The 15,234-nt window shown below is 41.7% G+C and overlaps 1 protein-coding gene across 4 annotated transcripts in view; it reads left to right on the top strand.

The window, feature by feature from the left end:
* FSTL4 (follistatin like 4) overlaps positions 1–15,234 on the top strand; it is a 490,949-nt gene that overhangs the window by 291,827 nt on the left and 183,888 nt on the right. For all 4 annotated transcript variants that reach the window (XM_043520692.1, XM_043520690.1, XM_037907517.2 and 1 more), the window contains one exon: positions 2,551–2,671. In XM_043520692.1, coding sequence (XP_043376627.1) covers positions 2,551–2,671 — 121 coding nt within the window. The remainder of the gene's footprint in view (positions 1–2,550; positions 2,672–15,234) is intronic.

Raw genomic sequence — 15,234 nt, forward strand, 5'->3', positions numbered from 1 at the left:
CTGCCTATTGATGGCCTGTTTATATCCATTTTTTTGTGTGCCAACATTGTCCCATAATTTACATAACTCTTCTCCCTTCCCAACCTTTTATCTCTCTGATGTATGTATAGAGAGCAATCATATCTCCCCTCATCCTTCATTTTGTTAGGCTAAATAAGCCAAGCTCTTTAAGTCTCCTCTCATAAGGTAGGTTCTCCAATCTCCTAATGCACTGTAGCACAACTTTTACTGGCAAAAGATTTCATTTTCATGTTAACACACCGCATGCTGCACAAATATCCAGGTCCTATGTTGAATCTTATTATAAAGCAAATATGGTGATTTCTTCCCATTGTGTTTAGGATTCTTCTTCCTGCAGCAGGCCCATAACCTCTATTAATCTTAAGCAAATGTCTACACCTTAAATTTGATTTTTCATGGTTGGGAAATATTGAAAAGAAAGACCAATAACTGTACTTTGAGTTCAAGAGAAAATGCAGCATTCACTGGCGTTGCTTGATCCACATATTGTGAGCAGTTGATGCTTTCACATCATATAGACATATTGTAAATTGCTGCAAGGCTAGATTACTTTATAACGAAGGGTTGGAGGACATGCCTTTTTTATTTCTTTCTTCCAAGTTTAGAGGTCCACACATGTCACAAGAGAGAATGTTCCTGAAACAACTGAGGGTAAAAGAGTTCAGTGAGTCAGTAATAACTATCAGAAAAAGCCAAAGGAATAACAACCAAAATATGAATTTACTCAAGCCCTTACTGAGTGATATAAAACATATACATTCCATTTATGACATTTAATTCCTTTTTATTAATATACTGAGATGGTGATATTACATTGACATGAGTTAGCATTTCTGGGCTTCATTTCTTCAGGTAGTCCCCCAAATAGAAAAGGAGGACTTGTGGCACCTTAGAGACTAACAAATTTATTTGAGCATAAGCTTTCGTGAGCTACAGCTCGCTTCACCGATGAAGTGAGCTGTAGCTCACGAAAGCTTATGCTCAATTAAATTTGTTAGTCTCTAAGGTGCCACAAGTACTCCTTTTCTTTTTGCGAATACAGACTAACATGGCTGCTACACTGAAACCAGTCCCCCAAATACTAACCAAATTTATTAACAAACAAAAATCTTTCTAAGGACCTGATCCTGCAAGCAGATGCCCTGCAGAGGACTCCAGCAACTGTGCAGAGCCACAATGAGTTTAATGCATCTGTACAGAGGTAAAGGTGCAGTGTTGGGGTCTAAGTTCTCCTTCTCCTCTGAGTCCCCCAGGTTGCAAAAGATTGTTTCCTGTAGCCTGATTCTGTCCCCATTGATTTCAAGGGGTGCAGTATTGGCAGTTGAGTTCATAAGTTTCTTTGGGGAAGGGATCTTTGGTAAAATTTTCAAAAGTGCCTGAATCATGTAGGAGCAGTGGGTACGTCTATACAGGGATAAAAAAAACACCTCACAGGCCTCAGGTTGCAGGGCTGAAAAATCACTGTGTAGACTTTAGGGCAGGAGCCTGGGCCCCTGAGAGGGTGGATGGTCCCAGAGCTCAGGCTCCAGCCCAAGCCCAAATGTCTACACAGCATCTTTTATCCCTGCAGCCTGAGCCCCATGCACCTGACCTGGGTCAGCCATGGCCCTGCCGCAGGGCTTTTATCCCTGTGCAGACATACCCTTAGGCACACAGGAGAGTCAACTGGACTTAGGGTCCGACATGCAGAAATTACTTTTGAAAATGTTCCTCTTAGTGACATAAGGGGAGATTTTCAAAGGAACAAATGGTAGTTAAGTGCCCGACTGCCACTGAGTTTGAAAATCTCCCCCTCAGTGACTATAAGTGACTTAGATGCTTTTGAAAATGAGACTTAAGCCTCATAAGTGAATTGAACACTTTAGAAAAAATTAGCCCCTATTTCTATTAATGCAGCAATAAACTAGAAGTGGCCAAAGCAATGTGCTACCTGTGCTTTAGCCCCCTACGCTAATATACTGTAAATAGCAAAGAAATAACATCATCTGTGCCAGATGCAACTATTCGAAACAAGTTCATCAGAGGACAGGTATTATCCTAAAATATTACCCTTGTATCCTTATCTCATGGAGTCTTCAGTAACAAATTAATTCACTTCACCAGCTGGAATACCTGGGTGCAAGAGTTATACTGCTAAGAAAAAAAGCCACAGTTATGATAAGCCCTGTTCTACACCTATGCTGATAAGGAATGGCTGACATCCTAGACCCCTCAACAGTCAATTCACAACCAGTTGCCTCATAAATTACAATAGATGGCTGCAAAAAATTTCAGATAGGACTGAAAAGATGAAAAACAGGAAAATAAAAATACCTGCATTGATTTCAAGATAATGGTTTTTAATACTTGTCAAATTTAAACCCCTTGCTTGTTGTGATGTGCACTATGTCTGTTAGGATCCCTTAATATTAAATTTACACCATTCTCGGTTTTTGGGGCATATCATTTTTATTTGTTGAAATGGTAAATTTTCTTTCAAAATTACAATGTCTTGCAACTCAGCATTAGTATAACTTTCTGTTCCTGCAGCTAATGGAGAAAGAAGCTCTAGAGGATGATTTCTTGGATTGCACGCTGGAAGATCTTCTCCGATTTGATGATTACAACAATGATGGTTACTTAACCCTGCAAGAACTCTATACTGCATTCCGTAAGTCATGATGCTCTTTCCCCCCTCTCCTTTGCAATGACAAAATGTGGCTTACAGTCCAGGTGTTATATGAATATCCTTTAGGACAATGTTCTGTCTCCAGAAATGTGTGTATGAAATAGCTGTTTTCATTTTAAACTTTCCATGGTATGTGTATGCCGGGGGTGGGGGGGGGTCAGCATTGGTGGGGGATTGTTTCCTTAAGGTAAGGTGTGCTTACCAGGAAATAACTGAATTTTATGGATTTGATAAAGAGATACAGGCAATGGACTATTTTGTTGGCTTTCATTGTGCTTCTTGTTAATGGCATTTAAAAGATATTGCTGGATAACTGGAAATGTAAGTAGAACATGTATGTAGTCTCTAGGAAGCCAGAAGGAACAGTGCTTGTAGGATTTGCCACTGAATTTTTCTCAAGAACTTTTTTCAGGAAACCTGGCTAACCACAGAGTGAGAATAGCTTTTATTTTAGGGGTGAGAAAAGTAAGGCTTTTCCCCTGCATCTTCTACCTGAATTCAATACCTTTTATTTCCACCTTTGCTAATGAATTGCCGTGTGATCTTGGGACAAATCTCTGTACCTGTTTAACCATTCGCAGCATGTATACTGGCTCTGATTCAGCAAGGTGTACTTAAGCAGTGTGCAACTTTAAGCTCTTGAGTTATCAGTTATTTGCCTGGGTTGGTAAGTTTTATGGATTCTTCTTTGAGTAATTAACAGTATCCATTATGAATCATGTATTGGTACTTCAAAGCTCACCCTTCTGATTTCTACCAAAAATAATAACACTTTTTGTGCTTAGACAAAGCTTGTTTATCTGAGTATGTTAAAGGCTTTACAAACATTAATGAAGTTTCACACCCTCCCACTGAAGGGTAGATATTATGGCCCTGATTTTAGCAAGATACGTCTGTATGTGCATAACTTGAAGCATGTAGGTAATGCTCCTGAAATCAGTGGAACTAGGGGCATTTCCAACAGGATTCTGACCTTGTCAGTTTAACATTTGTAAGATAAAAATGATTTCAGCAGGTGCTTCTGCCTCTTATTCCTCTTTACAAACTACAGAACTGCAAAGTAAAAGCTCAATACTACCTCCCCCCCCTTACTCACATTAAACATAGTACCTTGCTCCATGAGTGGTCCCAATGACTACTCATGGAATTAAATTCTATGCTCATCATAAGTAAGGGCAGCAGAAGTGGGCTCTGAGTCACTTGACATCTCCTGAAATAGCATGCTAATGTTCGGTATTATTTGCCAATCTAGAGTAATAAGGCAAATGGAATCACCTTAGAATCGCTTCTTCCACAGATACTCATCTTTTCTAAAGTGAGTGGCTTCTGTTATGTTCATTTCAAGTTTTAAATTAAAAAAGGTTTGGGATAATAATTTTTGAAGTGCTCTAAAATTAGTCCCAGCTGGCACCTTGGACCTGTTTTAAACCACATATGCATTTAATTCATCAACTCATGCTGCAAATAATAGATATGCAATAAAACATAAAACCTTGTACATTAAGAAGACTATAAAGTGAATTAACCCAGCTATAAAGACTTGACATGCAGTTACTTGGGAGCATATCTGGATCAATGGGTTTTCAAAGTCACAGGAACCCTAAGCTAAATTCTAATATTGCTTTGAATGGATTTGTAGTTCAGTGAATTTTAAATAGGTAATGAAAATCAGAGAGGTGTGAGATACTACCTAAAGTCAGTAATTGATAAGCATTCAAAAATGTCTGTAGTATTACTTCTTGGTTTTCTTTAAGATATTTCAAAAGAACTTACTGTGGAAAAAATATTCTCCGTCCAAACAACAAAATTAGTCCATTTTATGACTTTATTCTCCATTTTGGATTTCCCCAAATAACCTGCTTTTATTAGGATAAGTTAATGGTTTGTCAGCATCCTGAATTAGAAAGTGGGATGGTTTATGTATCTGTAGAAACTTTGCAGCTTTTGTAAGTACAAAGAAAATCCTGGTCAAAGTACAACTTTTCCTGGGAAATGTATTTTATTAATATGATCTTGTAGAATGCATTTCAAAAATGTTTGCTCTTCACATAGTTGTCATAGGTGCATAGTTTGGTTTTGTAATCTTTGCGTGTCTGAACTTTGTGTTAATCACTTCATTATGAGCCAGAATGTCAGTAATCCAAGCCAAAGTGCTGCTTTTAAAGGTACAACGTCCTCCATCTTTTTCATAGGTGTGACCCAGTGCATTGGCATCTCTCTTGCTCAGATCCATATGAATTAAGTCAATCACTTTTGAATGATGGCAATAGGCTTGCAAAGATGGCTGTTCAACAGACTGTGAAATCTAATTATCAGAATTCAATGACATCATAAAGTCTGAATCGAATTTACCCTTCCCCAAAATTGTTCCGTTAAATTTGTCCCAATGCACCATATACCTGTACAATGCTCTAATCCAAGGGAGGTACAAAGATGACCTTGATGGTTTGAAGAGCTGAACTCTCCACTGTGTCATTCTTTTGTTGCTTTTAAAATCATAGTTCATTTTAAAAACTCCCATGGCATTTCTGTAAGAGCTACAAAGTTGTCGGTCTGCCTCTCTCATGCTTGCTTGGTAGCTTTCTCTCTCTCTCTTCCTCCCCACTCTACTGTCCAGAAAGCATTTTTAACATTCTGATATGCTGATAAGTTATAAATGAATGCACCAGAGTAATTGCATAACTTATCTTTCCTGAGAAGTAGAATGGTTCTGGTTTCAAGCTACTAGTATCTAATAGGTACTAATTTAACAGATGTTTTAAATAAACTATTTACATACAAGTGTTTAGTTAACTCTCACTTTTGGATTATTGGCAAAATAATGGATATCTCACTTTGTCTCTAAATGAATCATTCTATTCTGCTTTTCTGAAAGGTACGTTGTCCTTTTAATTAATCCACTGAGTACAATCCCTCTGAGTTTGTTTGCATTCATGTAAATTGCTCTAAATAGCTGTTAGCAAGGCAGAAAAATGCTTAATATTTAAATTCTTCCTGATCATACATAAATAACATGTCAAGCAGTATAAATATTTTCCTGATGGGTCTTGCAAGAAGAGCAAATTGTGGGTGTCTTCCAATCTCTGATTATTGAACCTTATCAGACATCCAGGCTCAAGAGACATAGTGAAAAAAATCCCAGCTGTAACTTGATTATTTCAAGATGTCCACATCCCAGGAAATGTGAAGAACACTGGTTAGGTGTTAGCTTGGCTGTTTTATGTGTTTGTCTGCTTCTTACTTTCTATCTTTCTTTCATAAAACTCAGCAAATGAATAACAAGTAGTAATAGGCCTAGCTGTTGTAAGAACTAGAGCAGAGAAAACATCTAATTAATAAGCATGGAAACAATCTAGTAATTTGGCAAGCATGTTACTCAGCTGAGTAGGATGTTGAACATGCCCAGATGAGTGATTTTTGGGTAGCTCTTCAGGAACTGTGTCAGACTGGAGGTAATTAAAATTAGGTATGTCATTGCTGGCCTTACCTTTGTCATTCCCAAATGAGAGAGTAGTAGGTTGGCAGATGCAAAACTGTCTGGGAAAACTCTAGCTCTATATTATAACATCAATGTGGACAGGTCAATTAGTAATACAAATATGACAAAGACAAGGAAAACATGTATTCAGTCAAAATTGCTTTATCTTGTCAATATTGCTTTAGTTAATAAGAGGTTATTAACAGTGAGATAGAAATCCTGTTAAATTATAGCTCATTGCTCATTAGGGTTTTTCAAACTGACATTCATTTTTGACAGCTTGGCTTTGCATTTCATTAGATTATAGGAAAGCAAAAAACAGCCCTTCAGAGATTGCTTTGACTATCCTAAAACAGTTCCACTATTGCCGGTGGGTCACACTAGGTTTAGAGAGCTTTTGATTGAAGTTGCTCGATACAGTATGAATATGTCACGAGATCAGGTCAGAAATTATGACACAAGATAATTTCCAAATCTTGAAGCACTTACGGCTCTCAAAGGTTGCCTTCTGTGCCCTATGCTTGTCATTGGGCATTGTCAAAGTGGAGCCCTGGGAAAGCCTGCTATATAATAGTTTTTCTAGTATATGAATAGTGAGATTTTGAGATACTTGATGCTCTATCTAGGAAAAAAGGATTTGAATGAATACTTTCAAAAGAAAAAAGTGAAATACTTGTTTTTCAGTCAATGCATTGATTATTCTTATCATATTTCAAAACATTTTACATATAAACACTTTACAGAGAGAGATACATATATCTCTAAGTACAGCCACATTAAATGCACAGCTGTAGTTTGGGAGGAACAATCATTGCAGGAGAATGAACGAAGAACAAATTGCAGACAGGATCAGACTATTTTAAAGTACAAACTAGTGGCAGTAGAGCAGGAAAAAAGGGGGGAACAAATAGGAACGCTCTTGTCTGTAAATGTAAAAATGTTTCTCATTCTGACTTTCTCATTCCCATGCTTTGTTTTGAAAATCAGTTTTGAATTTTTTCCCCCCGTCTTTTCTGGTCCTAATTCAGTTCTAAAACTCTAATTCTTCACGCATCCCTAATGTGAATTAAAAATGCACAAGGGAGCTGTGTTGCCAATGGAATGAACACGTTTCCTTGGGCGAAATTTGGGAATGCTTTCACATTCTGAGCTTGTACACGCAAATTAGATCAATACAAATCTTATACGTTGTGACAACATGATTTGTCTGTGGATGAACAGGGAGTCTCATGAAGTAACTGTTATATAGAATCGCCAAGAAGTTTTTAGACTTGGTAAATTTAATTTATTTTAACTATTTTAAGATTTGTGGGGTCAAAAATTTTTGGACAAAATTTGCAGTCAAAGCCAGAGACTTTGATGTAAGAACCAATTTTGATGCTCTGTATCAGTTTGACTGTTTTCTCTTACTCCACAATATCAACTGCACACTAGTGCCAATGCATTTATATGTCAACTGCAAAAGCATAGTAATTTTTCCAAATACCTTTCATTTCAAAAGATACCAGCTGGAAAATGTTAGTGGACTTAATACATAATGATTGGAGAAAACGAACTAATTACAAGTTGGTATTGGAAATCTATTGTGTACAAATTGCAAAGAAAACTCATTAAAATACAGTGCTTTGGTAATTTAAAAATGCTCTTCAGGGGACATTGATTTGTTATCTCTGTTTTTAGATGTAAGAATTTCCAGTGTTGAGTAAAATAAGTGTTTCAAAGGTGACGTAGTCAAATGTCTTCATACACTCTTGCAAGATTGGAATATCTAAATATTTATAAATGTGTATGGGTGACTCACTGATGCATAAAACTGGCTGAACGCTATATCCCAAATAATTATTTGATGCATACCAGCAGAGTTCATTGAAGAAATTTTGCACATGCAAATAATAGTATTTTCAATTACTTATGGATGCAAAATTGCATCAGTAAAATTAAATGTAAACACAGTTACTTGTGGGCCCATATGATAGGATCTAGATCTAACCCTAACTACACATTTGTACCTGCATATTCAAGTAGTTAGAGGTCTGTTATAATTTGCATTAGCTGTGAGTGCAAAATTATAGGCACAATTATTTGCTGGCACAATTTTCTTTCTGCAGAAGTGGAGGCTGTTTCTAAAATTCAGACCCTACAATGTTCGAGTTTTCTAAAATTTTTGCTGAAATTATCTGTTTTGCTAAGGATTTTGAGAGGACAAATGTGAGAAATGGTTAATCTACCCTGTAAAAGCATTTTTGGATACTATACATAAAAATGGGGCCAGGGAGCGGGGAGGCAGAGGCTGTTTTAAGAAACCTGCTTTTCCACTAAGGGGTCTTAGAGATAATAAATCTATGGGAGGTGTACAGTTTTATATACTACTTAGAAGGATAAAATGGCAACACGTGTACCAAAGCATTTTGGACAGAAGGAATGTTTGCCCAAGTGGGCCATCTTGGGTTTTGGTGTATTAAGTACTGACGAGAATACCTTCTTTATTTTATTTCTTTGCCACCGTTTTTTCGTGTGTTTTCTTTCTTCTGTGCCTTTTATCTCATTTAATAATTATTAGGGGGTGTACTGGAACTTGTGCTGCTGTTCTACCTGGCGGATAGGATTGAATAGCAGGGAGCAGTGCAGGGCGACTATGGAGGTGGAGAGGGAAGAGAGACTGAGTGACTGCAGAACCAGTTCCATGGCTGTAATGGCCATTCCTCCAGGGTGACAGGAGCAATAAAGGTGTGGTAGCAGCTCCTCTCTGGCCTGCAGAGGAGGATTTCTCTCCCGGAACACCTCAGCAAACTGTAGGGCTTCTCAGGCTTTATGATGACACCAGGATTTGGCCCCAAGAGCAGTTTTGCTGTACGCATTGGTTTTCAAACTCGGGGACACAATGAGACTATCAGGGAGATGTGGGGCTGCAGCTGGCCAGGTGGCCAGGCCAGGGCAGCAGTGGGAAGAGCTAGCAGGGAGTCCACAGCTGTTGGAGGAGAAGGGGCACAGCCCCACCCCAGCAGCAGCCTGTTGTGTTGCTCTCCCTCGCCCTGAGTGCTAGGGACTCCCTGTACACTCCTTGCTGTTGCCCTGCCCTGGGCACCCGACCAGCCACAGCCCTGCGTATTTTAAACCCCTCCAGAGCACCAAGCTCTACACAAGGGGAAGGGAAGGCGAGGAGGAGCCCAGAACTGTGCAGAGTGGACTGGGCTCCTCCTCAGCTCCCCTTGATGAGACACTTTCTGCCCCAGACGGGCAGGAGTTCCTGGGGGGAGGGGGCTGTTACATGGATCCCATGGAGAAGGGGAGGCACAGCAAAAAAAGAGTCTGGGAACCTCTGCTGTAGTGTCTGTAATGTGTCATTTTTAAATGTGTCCTCTTGATTCCCAGTGTTCACAGCTTCAAAGGGAAAGTGATGAGCCACATGTGAAAGAAATGTCTCCTGCGGTGTGTACTGCCACATTTCTGAAGCTATGCTGAAATCCTATTATGTGTATCATACATCAGCTGTATTTTTGTTATATTCATGCAAACTGACAAATAGTCACAGCAGCTCCTATTTTAAGCCATATTCAGATCCTGTAATCAACGGACTGATATCCATGCAACATTAATGGAAATTTGATGCTTAGAGAGAGAATTTTTCATCTACCTAGTAAGCTAAGGTCACAAATCTGATACACTAAAAGATATTACCGCGCCCACCCAGTCTCTCTAATATCCTGAGACCATCACGGCTACAACAACACTGCATACTTGCATCTTTTAGCTGTCATTCAGTTTGCCACACAAACCTGAATTATTTGTTACAAAAGACCTTAGATACACTCCTGAATACTGACAAGCATTAAGAACAGCCACCTTCTTCATGGCTATTTGAAGCATGGCACAAGTATGAAGCAGTTTTCATCTCTTGGCATTAAAACTTCCAAACGATTTCTAGAGAGAAATGAATCTGGAAAGGGAAGAGGTAAAAAGGAAAACTCCCATGGTGAAACAGGGTGAAATGGAGTAGAGTTGTGCCAAAAAGAGCAAAGAGGGTGAGAGTGAAAACTTCATCCACAAACATCAAAATAGATCCTTGTTTTAATATACTGTGTGTATGTGAGAGAGAGAGAGAGTGTGTGTGTGTATGTATATATATATTTATATGAATTCACCAGTGAGATAAAAACCTTTAAATTACCAGATACAAAGGATTGAGAACTTGAACTAGTTCTACAATCCTAAAAATATACTTTCAGAGTTTCAATAAAGCATCTGATTCTACGGGCTCCTGATGTGGATTGATGGCCACCCAGCATGTGGGGCTGGAGCAGGGTGAGCCTCCGAGTCAACCCACCTGAGGGAGCTGTGAGCCACAGCCGGGCAGGGCAGCTGCTGAAGGTGCAGGGGGTGTCCCAGCCCCTTCCCAATCTCCGCCGCCCCACTGCATCCTCTCCGTTCCAGGGAGAGAGAGGGAGGGGCATGGGCAGAGCCAGAGTGCTGGGCTGCAGGAGGGATGGAAGACACCCGGGGACCACTCGCTGTGGGAAAGAGCCTCCTCATTGTGTCTCACTGGCGACGGGTGGGCCACGCCCTGGCTTAGGCTGGGAGTGCTGTGCATGGCAGAGGGTCTTGTGCCTTCCCAGGGAGGCTGTGTTTATATTTATTTTCATTTCATTTTTTACGGAAAACACAAAGATCAGCTGGGGCGGGGGACGCTGAAGATGCTGTATCTAGGGGCACGTAAGGTGTAAATCTGGCCCTGGGCAGAACTGACATCCCTGTATTTTGGAGAGCAGAAGGGCTGCTCTCTTCCCGGAGTATAGAGGAGGCAGTGCCATGGTTCTGATCTCCCAAGCACCAGTCAGCTGGGCGGGGGGAAGCTGCACTCACAAATGGGTGCAGAAGCAGGTGCACTTCCTCTGCCCGCTCAGAGGCATTCTGTCTCCCCAAGATAGAAATCCTCTCAGTTGCTCCCTCTGACCCAGTGTGCCAAATTCAGAGTAAGCAGGTGCAGCACCGTAGCCCAAAGCACTGAATTTGCCCCAGAGTGTTCCCTGTTGACAGGAGATGGATTTGGCTCTGAACGTTGTTTTCCCTTTTCTTTTAATACAGTAAACAAGTAACATCACTTCTTCCTGCGATGTGTTAACGTTGGTTACCTATTGATTCTAGTGCATTAAGCAAATTATATGAAATGCTGTTGCAAGTAATACGGTTTGTGTTCTAGCACATAAACAGGGCTTCAACAAATGAATAAACCAATGGCCAAAGGCTGCCTTTCGGACTTTGCTTTTCAGGCCCTGCCAGGTCTGGCCTTAGTAAAAATGGCATCCTGGGTGAACTTGTATTTTGGTGCCCCCACCTGATCACTCCAGGCTCCCTGGGTTCCCCCCCACCCCCCATCGCCTCTGGGCCCTACTGCCTCCTCCAGTGTTTAATTTGTATTGCAAGATGCCAGAGCTCAGCCCTGGCACAAAGAAGGCACTGGCAGGGGGGCCTGATACTGGTGGGTAGGCTGACCTGGTGTCCAGTTTCCGACTGGAACACCCAGTCGAAAAGGGACCCTTTAAAAGTCTGGCCGGTGGTGTTACCCGGCTAAAGCAGGCTAGTTCCTACCTGTTCTGACACCGCGCTGTGCCCCAGAAGTGGCCAGCAGGTCTGGCTTTTGGCAGGGGTTCCACGGGGCTTCGTGTGCTGCCCCCACCCCGAGCACCAGCTCTGCACTCCTATTGGCTGGGAACTGCCAATGGGAGCTGGAGGGAAGTGCCTGCGAGCAAGAGCAGAGTGCAGAGTTGCCTCTGCCTAGGAGCTGGACCTGCTGCTGGCCACTTCCGAGATGCAGTGCGGTCTGTGGTGCCAGGGCGGGCAGGAAGCCTGCCTTAGCACCCCCCCTGCACCGGCGACCAGGAGCCGCCAGAGGTAAGCCTGTGCCCCAATCCCCTGCCCCAGCCCTGAGCCCCCCAAACCCAGAGCCCCCTCCTGCAGCCCAAACCCCTCATCCCCAGAGCCTAAACCCCCAGCCCAGAGCCCGCACCTCCTCTCACACCCCAACCCCCTTCCTCAACCCACAGCCCCCTCCCACCTTCCAAATCCCTCAGCCCAGAGCCCCCCCCATGCCCTGAACCTCTCATTTCTGGCTCCACCCCAGAGCCCTCACCCCCTCCTACACCCCAAGCCCCTGCCCTAGCCTAGTGAAAGTGAGTAAGGGTGGGGGAGAGTGAACCATGGAGGGAGGGGGAATGTAGTGAGGGGGGTGGGGCTTTGAGGAATGGGCGAGGAAGGGGGTGGGGCCTCGGAAGGAGAGGGGCTAGGGTGTTCAGTTTTGTGCCTTTTGCCAGAGCTAACGGCCCTCCTGCAGCCCTCTGGCAACTCCTGGCTCACACGGGGCACCATTTCAGATTTTGGGAGGTGGGAGGAAACTTTAACCATGATTCCAGGGACTATTTAGGCACCTGAAAACTCTAGGGTTTTTGCAAATAATAACTTAGGAATTTGCTGACAGGAGCGCTCTAAAGAAAAAACAAAATATGTACAAACTCCATTAAAGCCATGTTAAAAGTTTATATGTAAATTTAGAACAATCAGGAGATAATACAGCAATATATTCCCAATCCCAAGCCTTGAGGTATCAATTCAGGAGCTTTAACAGATATTAGAAACACACATTTGATACTTTGTACACTATCTTTAGTAGAGATAAATAAAATCTGCTTACTTTCTCTAACAGACACACACTGTGTTACTGCCATTATCTAATCTATTTTAGTCAATTGTTTTTCACTAAAAACATAATTTTAACATATGTGATTAAGTTTTATTTTCTCTTTTATTAAGTAAGGGAATTTATTTTTCTAATTATTTTGGCATTTATGTTTACTGATCACAATCACGTATGTGACTCACTAACGTTTGACTCCATCATTGCTATTAGTATCATAGTTGGAAGTGCATTGATTTTCATGCAAGTTATTTTACAGATATAACTAAAAATACAATTTGAAAATAAGCAACCTTCATTTGCCCAGTGTCTAAAGTTACGTGTTTAGTTTTTTAAACTGGCACTGCTAAGGTTAGTACAAGCTAAAGTTACGTTCTAGAAGGATACTATTATTTGATTGTACCACTATAAATAATGAATGACAAAGCACAATATGATCATAAAAGTAATAATGATAATTACTCAAGCCAGGACAGGTTAGGCATTTTAGAACTCACTACTCAAAGAATTAAATTTAAGCATAGGAGAGAAATAAAATTATGAAATGCATAGACCAGTCAAAAAACTAAAAATAAAATTACAGAGACTATATGTGCTTTGCAGGAAGTACCAGCAAGTAACAACAACAATATAAGGGGTGAGTGTGAAAGAGACACAGTGTGTGAGCTGGGGGAGCTTGTGAGAGACTGCGCGCTGCCCCTGAGTGGCACTCACCAGTCTGAAGACACAGCACCTTTAGACACAGCAGCTCCATCCCACTCTTGGTGAGTCCTGTCCCCCCGCTCTGTGGAGATGGGGCACATGGGTGAGGGGGGGCAGGAGACAGCCTGACTTCAGTGCCCCTACTCTCCCCCCCCCCGATAGAAAACAGGAAGCTTTGGCAGCAGTTGGCCAGGGCTAGCTCCAAGGCAGGGGGCAGGAGCTGCGCGGCTGCAGACACCAGCAGAGCAGCAGGGGGAGGGTCACCCCTGCTCCAGAGGTGCCCCATTTATAACAGCACCCTGAGATTTTGCCCAGTTCGCCCTGGGCCCTGCAACTAAGTGCTAATACAATTCTCTCTAGAAGATGCTCAGGATATAGAATTAATGAGCTGGTAGATTTTCTCTCTGTAAGAGTTATTTAAAAACAGCCTTTAGGGAATAGAAAATTTCTCCTTTTCTCCTCAGCTATCTATAAACATCTTGCTTCCAAGGCTTTTAAGAGGTGAGAGAAGAATGGTGGGTTAATTTCACCCCTTTAGGTCCAGGGATAAGACCAACAGCTCCTAGCAATCATCGATCACATTTCCCTTGTTAAATATTAGCCAGGGGATGAATTGGCCGGTATAATTTTCTTCAAGGAAAGAGAAAGGGAGGAAAATAAAATTAAGGGACTTGGGTGGTATATCTTATTTAACCATTTCTCCTCATGTGATAACAAACAATTAACTGAGCATAATATTCCTGCTTTATAAGCTTTCTAATCTTCCTTTCTTCTGAAACAAAGGTATTTCAGTAAATCTTACTTGAGCCATTAATCTTCTAGAACACAGGTAACTGAAGTCCTTTATTTAATCCCTGCAAAAGTCCAGCATATGCAGTTGTGATTCAAGCGTCCTCATACTGCAGTGCCAATGTGCTTTATTCCTTACCTCTAGGAATGAGAGAATGGTCCAGCCATCCTGCTCACTCAGTCTGTTAAACCTCAGCTGAGAGGAAGAACAGAGAGGCCAGTTGAGATGGGAAGAGATTTTTTGATTTTTGTTTTTATGTGCGGCTTGTGCACTAAAAACTAGGCTGAGATCAGTTTGCATTTGTTTCAAGAGCTGTCAAATGATAGCAAAGGTGGGTCACTCCAGCCATCAAGATTCAGTTCACTGGTCTAGAGGAAAATGGCTCTATATCCTACTTCTAGCCTGCTAAACTTTATTATTCCCTATTACGATAGTGTCACAATGTAGGACTCCTCCCCGGTTTGCTGAGAACTTCACTGCCACACCCACAATCTCTTTGTGGTTGTTCTATTGCCCAAACTTACACAAACAAACAAACAGTTCCTCTGTTCACCCTTTACATCTCAGGATCTCACTGCCTCCCCTCCCAGGAGACTTTGGCAGCCCTGCTTTCTGACTCATCAGGTCTCTCACACTGGGTTGTCTCCTCCTTCCCCACGCCCAGCTGCCCTCTTTTAAAGCCTAATCTGCGTCAACTGATGTGGCACAGGGGCACTGGCCCTGCTCCATCTTAGAACCGGTGACAGATAGCTTCATAACTATTAAGACCATGGAATTGATATCGGAGTGCTAATGTCTCACTTGGAATCCCCATGCTGGTAATGAACTGTAAGGAAGAGATTTCTGCCCATATCAGAGCATTGTACATTTACTCATTTGTATGATGG

The sequence above is a fragment of the Chelonia mydas genome, chromosome 8 (assembly GCF_015237465.2).
Source record: "Chelonia mydas isolate rCheMyd1 chromosome 8, rCheMyd1.pri.v2, whole genome shotgun sequence".
Taxonomy (NCBI): Eukaryota; Metazoa; Chordata; order Testudines; family Cheloniidae; genus Chelonia; species Chelonia mydas.